Source organism: Doryrhamphus excisus, chromosome 19 (assembly GCF_030265055.1).
Source record: "Doryrhamphus excisus isolate RoL2022-K1 chromosome 19, RoL_Dexc_1.0, whole genome shotgun sequence".
In the NCBI taxonomy this organism is placed as follows: Eukaryota; Metazoa; Chordata; class Actinopteri; order Syngnathiformes; family Syngnathidae; genus Doryrhamphus; species Doryrhamphus excisus.
In genome coordinates this window covers 2,529,225-2,544,703 of record NC_080484.1, presented here as the reverse complement: position 1 = coordinate 2,544,703, position 15,479 = coordinate 2,529,225, and the positions used below count along the sequence as shown (strand labels likewise).

Genomic DNA, 15,479 nt, shown 5'->3' with positions numbered 1-15,479 from the left:
ATCTGCAAGCGCGTATTTATATTTGACTCGTTTACTGGAACCAAACTCCGTTTCTTTGAGGCATGATGCAGTCGTCAGCAAAGATTCAAGACCTTGAACTTATATAGAGCCAGAAAGACAACAAGTTTTATCATTTATAGCAAAAAAAAAAGCAACACGTGTTCTTGTAAATATTACGGTCAAAGTGAATGGAGTGAGGTTCCCCGGCCAAGCAAAGTTAGCATTTCCATACAAAAATCATTTTAATAGATTGTTAACAAAAAAATGACTTCAAATGTCAATCCCTAGTCCATCTTTCATCAAGCTAATCTGTGTTTGACTCTTTCTCCTGGAACCAAACTCTGCAAGTTTTTGTTCCATACAAAAATAATTTTAATTGATTGTTAATCATCATCCATCACAAAAATATAACTCCACATGTGAATCCTTTGTCCAACTTTCATCTGCAAGCGCGTATTTATATTTGACTCGTTTACTGGAACCAAACTCCGTTTCTTTGAGGCATGATGCAGTCGTCAGCAAAGATTCAAGACCTTGAACTTATATAGAGCCAGAAAGACAACAAGTTTTATCATTTATAGCCAAAAAAGCAACACATGTTCTTGTAAATATTACGGTCAAAGTGAATGGAGTGAGGTTCCCTGGCCGAGCAAAGTTAGCATCTCCATACAAAAATCCTTTTAATAGATTGTTAATCATCATCCATCACAAAAATATAACTCCACATGTGAATCCTTTGTCCAACTTTTATCTGCAAGCGCTTATTTATATTTGACTCGTTTACTGGAACCAAACTCCGTTTCTTTGAGGCATGATGCAGTCGTCAGCAAAGATTCAAGACCGTGAACTTGTATAGAGCCAGAAAGACAACAAGTTTTATCATTTGTAGCCAAAAGAGCAACACATGTTCTTGTAAATATTACGGTCAAAGTGAATGGAGTGAGGTTCCCCGGCTGAGCAAAGTTAGCATTTCCATACAAAAATCATTTTAATAGATTTTTAACAAAAAAATGACTTCAAATGTCAATCCCTAGTCCATCTTTCATCCAGCTAATCTGTGTTTGACTCTTTCTCCTGGAACCAAACTCTGCAAGGCATGATGCAGTTGTCCTTCTTTCTGCATTTTTTTTTTTTGTAAAGCTTCCCTGCAGATCTTCCCTTCCTTTCTGGGTGGCCCAACGTGAACCCGACCGGCAGACAGATCCCTTAAAGCTTGTTTTTCTTGTTTGGACTTCCCACCTGAGAGTTTGCAGCATGTGTCAGCCTACAGGAGATGAACTGTATACAAGTCACACCATAATGGAGGGTGATGCTAGCATGGAAGGGTTTGTTTATGTGCAGTCAAAGGTAGAAACTCCCTGCGTGATGTTTATTTGATATTCCCGCGCACCCTTGGTGGCCATTTTCCCAGGTGCTAGCCACCGCTCGCGTTCTCCTTTCCTGCTTTCCGTTGGAAAATTCACACTTCCGTTCACTGCTGGGCTTCAGGTCCGACACCTGGGGAGTTCTGAAGCACTTTGGCTTGTTGGCACCCAACTGGACTCATGTAGGAGTGTTTATACTGTGCTGAAAACGGGCAAATGGTGTCACTTCTGATGTTTGTTGACGTGACAATGTTTTTGATGCTTGTTGCCGTCCCACAGCCCTGTTAATTTGCCTTTACATATGGCGTTCCGCAGGCCTATTGCGCCACCTTTACAATGGTATCCCACAGCTTTGTTGTTACAGTCCGTACCTATGACGTCCCACAGCTTTGTTGTCACAGTCCATACCTATGACGCCCCACATCATTGTTTTTACAGTCCATACCTATGACGTCCCACATCATTGTTTTTACAGTCCATACCTATGACGTCCCACATCATTGTTTTTACAGTCCATACCTATGACGTCCCACAGCATTGTGGTTACAGTCCATACCTATGATGTCCCACAGCATTGTTGTTACAGTCCATACCTATGATGTCCCACAGCATTGTTGTTACAGTCCATACCTATGATGTCCCACAGCATTGTTGTTACAGTCCATAGCTATGCTATGTCACAGCATTGTTGTTACAGTCCATACTTATGACGTCCCACAGCATTGTTGTCACAGTCCATAGCTATGATGTCCCACAGCATTGTTGTTACAGTCCATACCTATGACGTCCCACAGCTTTGTTGTTACAGTCCATACCTATGATGTCCCACAGCTTTGTTGTTACGGTCCGTACCTATGACGTCCCACATCATTGTTTTTACAGTCCATACCTATGATGTCCCACAGCTTTGTTGTTAAAGTACATACCTATGACATCCCACAGCATTGTTGTTACAGTCCATACCTATGACGTCCCACAGCTTTGTTGTTACGGTCCATACCTATGACGTCCCACAGCATTGTTGTCACGGTCCATACCTATGACGTCCCACAGCTTTGTTGTTACGGTCCATACCTATGACGTCCCACAGTATTGTTGTCACAGTCCATACCTATGACGTCCCACAGCTTTGTTGTTACGGTCCATACCTATGATGTCCCACAGCATTGTTGTTACAGTCCATACCTATGATGTCCCACAGCATTGTTGTTACAGTCCATACCTATGACGTCCCACAGCATTGTTGTTACAGTCCATACTTATGACATCCCACAGCATTGTTGTTACAGTCCATACCTATGACGTCCCACAGCTTTGTTGTTACGGTCCTTACCTATGACATCCCACAGCATTGTTGTTACAGTCCATACCTATGACGTCCCACAGCATTGTTGTACAGTCCATACCTATGATGTCCCACAGCTTTGTTGTTAAAGTCCATACCTATGACGTCCCACAGCATTGTTGTACAGTCCATACCTATGACGTCCCACAGCTTTGTTGTTACAGTCTGTACCTATGATGTCCCACAGCTTTGTTGTTAAAGTCCATACCTATGACGTCCCACAGCATTGTTGTTACAGTCCATACCTATGCTGTCCCACAGCATTGTTGTTACAGTCCATACCTATGATGTCCCACAGCATTGTTGTTACAGTCCATACCTATGATGTCCCACATCATTGTTTTTACAGTCCATACCTATGACGTCCCACAGCTTTGTTGTTACGGTCCATACCTATGATGTCCCACAGCATTGTTGTCACAGTCCGTACCTATGACGTCCCACATCATTGTTTTTACAGTCCATACCTATGACGTCCCACAGCATTGTTGTTACAGTCCATACCTATGACGTCCCACAGCATTGTTGTACAGTCCATACCTATGACATCCCACAGCTTTGTTGTTACAGTCCATACCTATGACGTCCCACAGCATTGTTGTTACGGTCCATACCTATGACGTCCCACAGCTTTGTTGTTACGGTCCATACCTATGCTGTCCCACAGCATTGTTGTTACGGTCCATATCTATGATGTCCCACAGCATTGTTGTTACAGTCCATACCTATGACGTCCCACAGCTTTGTTGTTAAAGTCCATACCTATGACGTCCCACAGCATTGTTGTTACAGTCCGTACCTATGTTGTCCCACAGCATTGTTGTTACAGTCCATACCTATGATGTCCCACAGCTTTGTTGTTACAGTCCGTACCTATGATGTCCCACAGCATTGTTGTTACAGTTCGTACCTATGACGTCCCACAGCATTGTTGTTACAGTCCATACCTATGATGTCCCAGAGCTTTGTTGTTACAGTCCATACCTATGCCGTCCCACAGCATTGTTGTTACAGTCCATACCTATGCCGTCCCACAGCATTGTTGTTACAGTCCATACCTATGACGTCCCACAGCTTTGTTGTTACGGTCCATACCTATGATGTCCCACAGCATTGTTGTTACAGTCCATACCTATGACATCCCACAGCATTGTTGTTACAGTCCATACCTATGACGTCCCACAGCATTGTTGTTACAGTCCATACCTATGCTGTCCCACAGCATTGTTGTTACGGTCCATACCTATGATGTCCCACAGCTTTGTTGTTACAGTCCATACCTATGATGTCCCACAGCTTTGTTGTTACAGTCCATACCTATGCTGTCCCACAGCATTGTTGTTACGGTCCATACCTATGATGTCCCACAGCTTTGTTGTTACAGTCCATACCTATGATGTCCCACAGCATTGTTGTCACAGTCCATACCTATGACGTCCCACATCATTGTTGTTACAGTCCATACCTATGACGTCCCACAGCATTGTTGTTACAGTCCATACCTATGACGTCCCACAGCTTTGTTGTTACAGTCCATACCTATGATGTCCCACAGCTTTGTTGTTACAGTCCATACCTATGATGTCCCACAGCTTTGTTGTTACAGTCCATACCTATGATGTCCCACAGCATTGTCGTTACAGTCCGTACCTATGATGTCCCACAGCATTGTTGTTACAGTCCATACCTATGACGTCCCACAGCATTGTTGTTACAGTCCATACCTATGACGTCCCACAGCATTGTTGTCACAGTCCGTACCTATGACGTCCCACAGCTTTGTTGTTACAGTCCATACCTATGATGTCCCACAGCATTGTTGTTACAGTCCATACCTATGATGTCCCACAGCGTTGTTGTTACGGTCCATACCTATGATGTCCCACAGCATTGTTGTTACAGTCCATACCTATGACGTCCCACATCATTGTTTTTACAGTCCATACCTATGACGTCCCACAGCATTGTTGTTACAGTCTGTACCTATGACGTCCCACAGCATTGTTGTTACAGTCCATACCTATGACGTCCCACAGCTTTGTTTTTACGGTCCATACCTATGACGTCCCACATCATTGTTTTTACAGTCCATACCTATGATGTCCCACAGCATTGTTGTTACAGTCCGTACCTATGATGTCCCACAGCATTGTTGTTACAGTCCATACCTATGACGTCCCACAGTATTGTTGTTATAGTCCCTACCTATGACGTCCTACAGCTTTGTTGTTACAGTCCATACCTATGACGTCCCACAGCATTGTTGTTACAGTCCATACTTATGACATCCCACAGCATTGTTGTTACAGTCCATGCCTATGATGTCCCACAGCATTGTTGTTACAGTCCATACCTATGCCGTCCCACAGCATTGTTGTTACAGTCCATACCTATGACGTCCCACATCATTGTTTTTACAGTCCATACCTATGACGTCCCACAGCATTGTTGTTACAGTCCGTACCTATGACGTCCCACAGCTTTGTTGTTACAGTCCGTACCTATGACGTCCCACAGCATTGTTGTTACAGTCCATACCTATGACGTCCCACAGCTTTGTTGTTACAGTCCATACCTATGACGTCGGTGATATTATTATTGTAGCAGCTAGCATGAAGAACAATTTCTATGTGGCGGACATCGTAAGTGTTGTCGCTGTATCTACGCTGCTGTTGTTGACGGGACTAGCATATGCGTATCAACATGCCCTAGGAAAGATATTTTGATAAATTTAATCGTGAAAATATGAAAAGATACTGCAACTGTTAGATGTTATCATGAGTGTACGTGTTGATGCATGATAACCGCATGTAGGTGTTTTTTTTAGAGGCTTCATAGTCAAAATAGGCATATCCAATGATAGCATTGTTAGCTAGCTCATATTAACTTGTTTAAAATAAAAAAAAAAAGATTGTACCACCGGCAGAAATTGGGGATAAAGTTCAAGTGAGCAAGTAAAAAAAAAAGTTTTTTACTTGCAAAAAAGCAAGTAAAAAAAATTTTTTTTTACTTGCAAAAAAGCAAGTAAAAAATTTCTTTCTTACTTGCAAAAAACAGTAAAAAACAATTTTTTTTACTTGCAAAAAAGCAAGTAATAAAAAACGTTTTTACTTGCAAAAAACAAGTAAAAACATTTTTTTTTACTTGAAAAAAAAGCACGTAAAAAACAATTTTTTTTACTTGCAAAAAAAGCTAGTAAAAAACAATTTTTTTTACTTGCAAAAAAAAAGCGTGTAAAAAATGTTTTTACTTGCCAAGAAAAGCAAGTAATTTTTTTTTTTTTTAGGGTATGGACTGGACAAAATTCTTTTTTTTTTACTAGCTCATATTAACTTGTTTAAAAAATTACAAAAAAAAAAGATTGTACCACCGGCAGAAGTTGGTAATAAAGTAGTAAGGTAAAAGGTAATCAAGTGAGCAAGCAAGTACTTGCAAAAAAGCAAGTAAAAAAAAATTTTTACTTGCAAAAAAGCAAGTAATAAAAAAATTTTTTACTTGCAAAAAAGCAAGTAAAAAAACATTTTTTTTACTTCCAAAGAAAAGCAAGTGAAAAATTTTTTTTTTACTTGCAAAAAAAAGCAAGTAAAAAATATTTTTTTTTACTTCCAAAAAAAAGCAAGTGAAATTTTTTTTTTACTTGCAAAAAACAAGTTAAAAAAATGTTTTTTTACTTGCAAAAAAAAGCAAGTAAATTTTTTTTTTTTTAGGGTATGGACTGGACAAAAATTCTTTTTTTTTACTTGTTTTGTCGTGTTATAATGCACAGAAATGGGAAAGAAATGTGTTCATGTTTCACGTAAGGAATATAAATGATGGGTAAATTCCCTGTTAAATACGAGAAAAAGACTTTCGTGATCAGTTTTCTTCTTCTCCTGACAACTTCACAGAGGAAACCCATGCACCTCATCTGAGCCCTGAATGGTCAAGCCCGGGTCCGGCGGTCGGCCTGCATAAAACCTCCTTATGCAGGACTTCTGTAATTAGTGTGCAAGGCCTATACTTAGGCGCAGGCTAATTGCAGGGAGCGCCATCATGCAGTTACAGATGCCGGACTTTGAACGTCTCGTCTTTTTGTCTGCTCCAGCATCATTTTGCTTTAGTTTAACTTGACTTTAGTCCTATCAGTCACACTCGTTTTTTCCTGACTTTCCTGGTTTCTGTACCTGAGACTGCCCCACTTTTGCCGCTCCATTCATTCTCACACATTCTTGCCTCCTTTCTCGGTGCCTGATGGGACTGTCATGCAGAAAGACAGCATTGTTTCGTCCGGGATCCACTTTCAGCCCTGCCTTGTCATTAAGAAGGACGACGGAGGCAGGAAAGGGGTTGGTAGCGAGGCCAAAAGCTGCTGCTGACCCGCTTTGGCCGAGGCGGCCCGGGAGCGGATGAACCCGACCCCCCCCCACTCCCTCTGACAGAACCTCCCTGCTGAGGTTTTGTTGTGGTTGTGTGGGCATGCCGGGGAATGGAAAGAAATTCCCAAGTTTTACACGATCCAGCTGTTCCGTGTGGGATCCGTTAGCATGGTTACTTTTGTGTGTCACAGGGCAGGAAAAAGGAAGTTTTCGACTTCATCTTCGATTACTCATAACGTTTCTTTGATGAATCACAAGGATCGTGTCCGTTTTGGGAATCTTCTCCGGAGTGGTCTAAATGAAAACACATGCCCGTGAAGCTTTCGGAACGGAACGGTGGCGTCTAAGACAATTCTCCAAATCCCAGTTGGCATCAGATCCGTAATAGATGTGACACCACAACGCCAGGGCCGAGGTTTAAGCGCTATTCCCATGCTAGTCTTGGAAGCTATTGTCGTAGCCTATTGACCTGAATATACCGTATTTACCAAACTATAAGTAGCACTTTTTTTCATAGGTTGGCTGTTCCTGCCACTTATACTCCAGAGCGACTTATGAATAGAAAAAGTGTTTATGTGACATAAACATAGCATTGTGTTAGCATATCTTACACCTATTTAGCCTGTTCTCTATTCTTTTATTAATGTTAGAACTTGCCTTCCAAGAGGACGTAATGTCGGTTTTGGAAAATAAATTACTCGCAAAAAATGCAACTTATGCTCCGGTACTACTTATGTATGTTTTTTTTATACCTAATGATGTATTTTGTGCCTTGTACGACTTATACTCCAGTGCGACTTATGTATGTTTTTTTTTCTACCTAATGATGTATTTTTGGCCTTGTGCGACTTATACTACAGTGCGACTTATGTATGTTTTTTTCTACCTAATGATGTATTTTTGGCCTTGTGCGACTTATGTATGTTTTTTTCTACCTAATTATGCATTTTTGGCTTTGTGCGACTTATACTCCAGTGCGACTTATGTATGTTTTTTTCTACCTAATGATGCATTTTTGGCCTTGTGCGACTGATACTCCAGTGCGACTTATGTATGTTTTTTTTCTACCTAATTATGCATTTTTGGCCTTGTGCGACTTACACTCCAGTGTGACTTAGGTATATGTTTTTTTCTACCTAATTATGCATTTTTGGCCTTGTGCGACTTATACTCCGGAGCGACTTATGTATGTTTTTTTCTACCTAATAATGTATTTATGGCCTTGTGCGACTTATACTCCAGTGCGACTTATGTATGTTTTTTTTCTACCTAATTATGCATTTTTGGCCTTGTGGGACTTATACTCCAGTGCGACTTATGTATGTTTTTTTCTACCTAATGATGTATTTTTGGCCTTGTGCGACTTATACTCCGGAGCGACTTATGTATGTTTTTTTCTACCTAATAATGTATTTATGGCCTTGTGCGACTTATACTCCGAGTGACTTATGTATGTTTTTTTCTACCTAATGATGTATTTTTGGCCTTGTGTGACTTATACTCCAGTGCGACTTATGTATGTTTTTTTACCTAATGATGTATTTTTGGCCTTGTGCAACTTATACTCCGGAGCGACTTATGTATGGTTTTCTACCTAATTATGTATTCATGGCCTTGTGTGACTTATACTCCAGTGTGACTTATGTATGTTTTTTTCTACCTAATTATGTATTTTTGGCCTTGTGCGACTTATACTCCGGAGCAACTTATGTATTTTTTTTTGTCTACCTAATGATGTATTTTTGGCCTTGTGCGACTTATACTCCAGTGCGACTTATGTATGTTTTTTTTCTACCTAATGATGCATTTTTGGCCTTGTGCGACTTACACTCCAGTGCGACTTAGGTATATTTTTTTGTCTACTTAATTATGCATTTTTGGCCTTGTGGGACTTATACTCCAGTGCAACTTATGTATGTTTTTTTTTCTACCTAATTATCCATTTTTGGCCTTGTGCGACTTATACTCCGCAGCGACTTATGTATGTTTTTTTCTACCTAATGATGTATTATTGGCCTTGTGGGACTTATACTCCAGTGCGACTTATGTATGTTTTTTTTTCTACCTAATGATGTATTTTTGGCCTTGTGTGACTTATACTCCAGTGCAACTTATGTATGTTTTTTTCTACCTAATGATGTATTTTCGGCCTTGTGCGACTTATACTCCGGAGCGACTTATGTATTTTTTTTTCTACCTAATGATGTATTTTTGGCCTTGTGGGACTTATACTCCAGTGCGACTTATGTATGTTTTTTTCTACCTAATTATGCATTTTTGGCCTTGTGCGACGTATACTCCGGAGCGACTTATGTATGTTTTTTTCTACCTAATGATGCATTTTTGGCCTTGTGCGACTTATTCTCCAGTGCGACTTATGTATGTTTTTTTTTCTACCTAATGATGTATTTTTGGCCTTGTGTGACTTATACTCCAGTGCGACTTATGTATGTTTTTTTTCTACCTAATTATGCATTTTTGGCTTTGCGAGACTTATACTCCAGTGCGACTTATGTATGTTTTTTTCTACCTAGCTATGCATTTTTGGCTTTGTGCGACTTATACTCCAGTGCGACTTATGTATGTTTTTTTCTACCTAATTATGCATTTTTGGCCTTGTGCGACTTATACTCAGTGCGACTTATGTATGTTTTTTTCTACATAATTATGCATTTTTGGCCTTGTGCGACTTATACTCCGGAGCGACTTATGTATGTTTTTTTTCTACCTAATTCTGCATTTTTGGCCTTGTGCGACTTATACTCCAGTGCGACTTATGTATGTTTTTTTTCTACCTAATTATGCATTTTTGGCCTTGTGTGACTTATACTCCAGTGCGACTTACGTATGTGTCAGCTTGTGGTGCCAAACAACTTTTCTTCCTGTCACTCACACACACCAAAGATGGCGCTAACGTTACACAATCACCTTCTGTCTGACTCGTCTGTCTTCCACGCAGAGGGGGCGACATCGGAGAATCCTCGCCATGGCCGACGTGTTGGAGGGACGAGGCGGCGTAGGCGGAGCCGTGGGGGCGTCCGGTGTGGATTGGCAGAAACGCTGCGTCGCTTTGGAGATGCAGCTGCTCCGGTTCCGGCTCCAGGCGGGGAGAATCCGGGAACTGCTGGCCGAGAAGGTGAGGAAGAAGGGTTTATTTTATTAGTGCCGCATCATAACTGGCAGGGGAACTCTTCTACCTTATTGGGGAAAAGCCAAAGAAAAAGCACATAGGGGTTAGACTGAAAGAGTCTTTGCGTTCCTGTTTGATTACTTTAGCATGGAGGCGCCATGTTTTTTCCTCATTGGTGCCAACTATTGGCTAATCGTTTTCCACTGGTACGCTAGCAGTGAAGTTGACACCTCAACAGTGTCTGGCTCGAATTTTTTTTTATTTTTAATTAATTTTAATTTAATTCATTTTTAATTTAATTTATTTTTATTTAATTTATTTTTAATTTAATTTTTTTTAAAATTAATTTTTGATTATTGTTTTTATTTATTTTTTATTTAGTTTTGATTTATTTTAAATCTTTATAAACCAGAACACACAATCCCTACAACGTATTAAAACATCTTTTATGTTTTGTATTGTTTTCTGCATGAGAGGCAAACGAAGAAAAAAAAAGTTGTAGCTTATCTTGCAGAAAATGTTACAAAGGTACTTAAATAATGTCAAATAATTCCAAGAATAAAGTCGAAAAGAAGAAAAAAAAGGTGAAAAAAATGTAAAGAAAAACTCCAACAGCAATTATGGAAAAAGACGGCTGTGACTTTATGATAACAAATGCTAGCTATTAAGAGGGGGGGAAAAAACGCTGGATTCTAACGGGAAAAAAACATTGCAATTTTATTTTAACTTGTAAAATTATGATGAAAAATTTAATTTATTTTTTATTTATTTTATTTTTGCTTTCATTTATTTTTGCTTTAATTTATTTTTGCTTTAATTTATTTTTATTTATTTATTTTTGATTTATTTTTGATTTATTTTTGAATAAATAAATTGTTTGATTTATTTTAAATTTTTATAAACCAGAACACACAATCCCTACAAAGGTACTTAAATAATGTCAAATAATTCCAAGAATAAAGTCGAAAAGAAGGAAAAAAAAGGTGAAAAAAAGAAAAACTCCAACAGCAATTATGGAAAAAGACGGCTGTGACTTTATGATAACAAATGCTAGCTATTAAGAGGAAAAAAAACGCTGGACTCTCACGGGAATTTTATTTTAACTTGTAAAATTATGATGAAAAATGTAATTTATTTTTTATTTATTTTATTTTTGCTTTAATTTATTTTTGCTTTAATTTATTTTTTGCTTTGATTTATTTTTTGCTTTGATTTATTTTATTTTTGCTTTAATTTATTTTTGCTTTAATTTATTTTTTGCTTTGATTTATTTTTTATTTATTTTTTATTTGATTAATTTTTGATTTGATTCATTTCTGATTTATTTCTGATTTATTTCTGATTTATTTCTGATTTATTTCTGATTTATTTTTGATTAATTTTTGATTAATTTTTGATTAATTTTTGATTAATTTTTGATTAATTTTTAATCCTTTTTAAATTAATTTTTGATTAATTTTTGATAAAATTTTTGATTAATTTTTGATTAATTTTTGATTAATTTTTGATTAATTTTTGATTAATTTTTGATTAATTTTTGATTAATTTTTGATTAATTTTTGATTAATTTTGAATTATGAGATGAAAGTTGACATCAGTCAGCCGGACCGAGAGGCGTGGACGTAAACGGCCCCCACTGTAGCATCGCAATGTTTACAAACGCGTGAAGTCCACACAGGAAGTGCCGTGACCCGTATGAAAGGAGAAGAACCCCACTCCTGCTGGCTCCAAGTGGGAGTGGGGGGGGGGTGCCTACCATTCCGTCATGTTTATTGCTTTTCGGAAAGTCCTGCTTTCATGCTCTTCATCTGCTCTGACTTGCCAAGTTAGGAGTGTTTTACACATTGACCCACTTTGGTGTGGAAAAAAAAAAAAAAAAAAAATCTCTCGGGAGAAAAAGCGGACTTGCCTGTGACACGGCGTTTACCTCACAGGGAGAAATCTTCACTCTGTTTGCCTTGTGAGGACCTGAGGAGGTTTTTGTCCAGGGTGCGTTCAAGGAAGCTAATGAAATGGAACCATCCATCCACGAAATGTCCTTGCCTGGCTCCCGTGTAATAATAGATAATAAATAATAATGTAGAGAATAAATAGATGACATCAAATATGAACAATGTACAGCGTAAACAGTAATTTGTACAAATAATTGAAATAATTTAGAATAAATCACAATAATTCAATTTGAAAAGCAACGTATTCAACAATAAAATGGCACATATTTGTATGTTTTTATTGCTATTTATTATTATTTTAATTTTTTTTAATTATTATACATGTGTTTTTTTTAATTATTATTGTTATTATTATGTGAAAAAAAACATTTAAACTGGAAAGCCAAGTTATTTAATGTAGCGCAATAGCATACACTGGACTATAAATTATATTGTTATAATAATATTATTTTATAAAATATATATTATATATAAATATATTATATAAAAAATCTATATATTTTATAAAATTTTATTAAAATAATATTATTTTATTTTTATTATTATTTTTTTAAATTTTATTTTACAATTTTAATGTATTTTTTTTATTTTAATTTGTATGTTTTATAGTAGGGCGGCACGGTGAGTGGTTAGGGTTGGGTTAGACCTCACAGCTAGGAGACCCAAGTTCAATTCCACCCTCGGCCATCTCTGTGTGGAGTTTGCATGTGTCCACCCACATTCCAAAAACATGCTAGGTTAATTAGCGACTCCAAATTGTCCATAGGTATGAATGTGAGTGTGAATGGTTGTTTGTCTATATGTGCCCTGTGATTGGCTGGCCACCAGTCAGCTGGGAGAGGGCCCTGCGACCCTCATGAGGAAAAGCGGTAGAAAATGAATGAATTAATTAATGTTTTTTTAATTATTATTGTTATTATTATGTGAAAAAAAAAACATTTAAACTGGAAAGGCAAGTTATTTAATGTAACGCAATAGCATACACTGGACTATAAATTATATTGTTATAATAATATTATTTTATAAAATATATATTATATATAAATATATTATATAAAAAAATCTATACATTTTATAAAATTTTATTAAAATAATATTATTTCATTTTTAGTATTTATTATTATTTTTTAATTTTATTTTATAATTTTAATTTATTTTTTTATTTTAATTTGTATGTTTTATAGTAGGGCGGCACGGTGTTCAAGTGGTTAGCGCGCAGACCTCACAGCTCGGAGACCCAAGTTCAATTGAATTAATTAATTCATGTTTTTTATTATTTTTGTTATTATTATGTGAAAAATAAACATTTAAACTGGAAAAGGCAGGTTATTTAATGTAAAGCCAATAGCATACACAGGACTATAAATTATATTATTATAATAATATTATTTTATCAAATATATATTATATATAAATATATTATATAAAAAACTATATTTTTTATAAAATTTTATTAAAATAATATTATTTTATTTTTATTATTTATTATTATTATTTTTTTAATTTATATTTGTATGTTTTATAGTAGGGCCAGTCCAGGGTGTACCCCGCCTCTCGCCCAAAGACAGCTGGGATAGGCTCCAGCATCCCCCGCGACCCTCGTGAGGAAAAGCCGTAGAAAATGAATGAATTAATGAATTTTTTTTTATTATTATTGTTATTATTATGTAGAAAAAAACATTTAAACTGGAAAAGGCAGGTTATTTAATATAAAGCCAATAACATACACTGGACTATAAATTATATTATTATAATAATATTATTTTATAAAATATATATTACATATAAATATATTATATAAAACATCTATATATTTTGTAAAATTTTATGAAAATAATATTATTTTGTTTTTATGATTTATAATTATTTTTTAATTTTATTTTATTTTTATTTTATAATATTAATTTATTTTGTTATTTTAATTTGTATGTTTTATAGTAGGGTAATATAATATAATATAAAGTAATATAAAGCCAATAGCATACACTGGACTATAAATTATATTATTATAATAATATTATTTTATATTATTTAATAAAATATATATTACATATAAATATATTATATAAAACATGTATATATTTTATAAAATTTATGAAAATAATATTATTTTGTTTTTATTATTTATAATTATTTTTTAATTTAATTTTATTTTTATTTTATAATTTTAATTTATTTTGTTATTTTAATTTGTATATTTTATAGTAGGGTAATATAATATAATATAAAGTAATATGAAGCCAATAGCATACACTGGACTATAAATTATATTATTATAATAATATTATTTTATATTATTTTATAAAATATATGTTACATATAAATATATTATATAAAACATCTATATATTTTATAAAATTTTATGAAAATAATATTATTTTGTTTTTATTATTTATAATTATTTTTTAATTTAATTTAATTTTTATAATTTTAATTTATTTTGTTATTTTAATTTGTATGTTTTATAGTAGGGTAATATAATATAATATAAAGTAATATAAAGCCAATGCATACACTGGACTATAAATTATATTATTATAATAATATCATTTTATATTATTTTATAAAATATATGTTACATATAAATATATAAAACATCTATATATTTTATAAAATTTTATGAAAATAATATTATTTTGTTTTTATTATTTATAATTATTTTTTAATTTTATTTTATTTTTATTTTATAATTTTAATTTATTTTGTTATTTTAATTTGTATGTTTTATAGTAGGGTAATATAATATAATATAAAGTAATTTAAAGCCAATAGCATACACTGGACTATAAATTATATTATTATAATAATATTATTTTATATTATTTTATAAAATATATATTACATATAAATATATTATATAAAACATCTATATATTTATAAAATTTTATGAAAATAATATTATTTTGTTTTTATTATTTATAATTATTTTTTAATTTTATTTTATTTTTATTTTATAATTTCAATTTATTTTGTTATTTTAATTTGTAATATAAAGTAATATAAAGCCAATAGCATACACTGGACTATAAATTATATTATTATAATAATAATATTTTATATTATTTTATAGAATATATATTACATATAAATATATTATATAAAACATCTATATATTTTATAAAATTTTATGAAAATAATATTATTTTGTTTTTATTATTTATAATTATTTTTTAATTTTATTTTATTTTTATTTTATAATTTTAATTTATTTTGTTATTTTAATTTGTAATATAAAGTAATATAAAGCCAATATCATACACTGGACTATAAATTATATTATTATAATAATATTATTTTATATTATTTTATAAAATATATTTTACATATAAATAT

At 34.1% G+C, this 15,479-nt stretch overlaps 1 protein-coding gene across 5 annotated transcripts in view; it reads left to right on the top strand.

The window, feature by feature from the left end:
• Positions 1-15,479, top strand: part of plekhh1 (pleckstrin homology domain containing, family H (with MyTH4 domain) member 1) — a 151,620-nt gene that overhangs the window by 104,334 nt on the left and 31,807 nt on the right. For all 5 annotated transcript variants that reach the window (XM_058056505.1, XM_058056508.1, XM_058056509.1 and 2 more), the window contains one exon: positions 10,024-10,200. In XM_058056505.1, coding sequence (XP_057912488.1) covers positions 10,051-10,200 — 150 coding nt within the window. In that variant the 5' untranslated portion in view covers positions 10,024-10,050. The remainder of the gene's footprint in view (positions 1-10,023; positions 10,201-15,479) is intronic.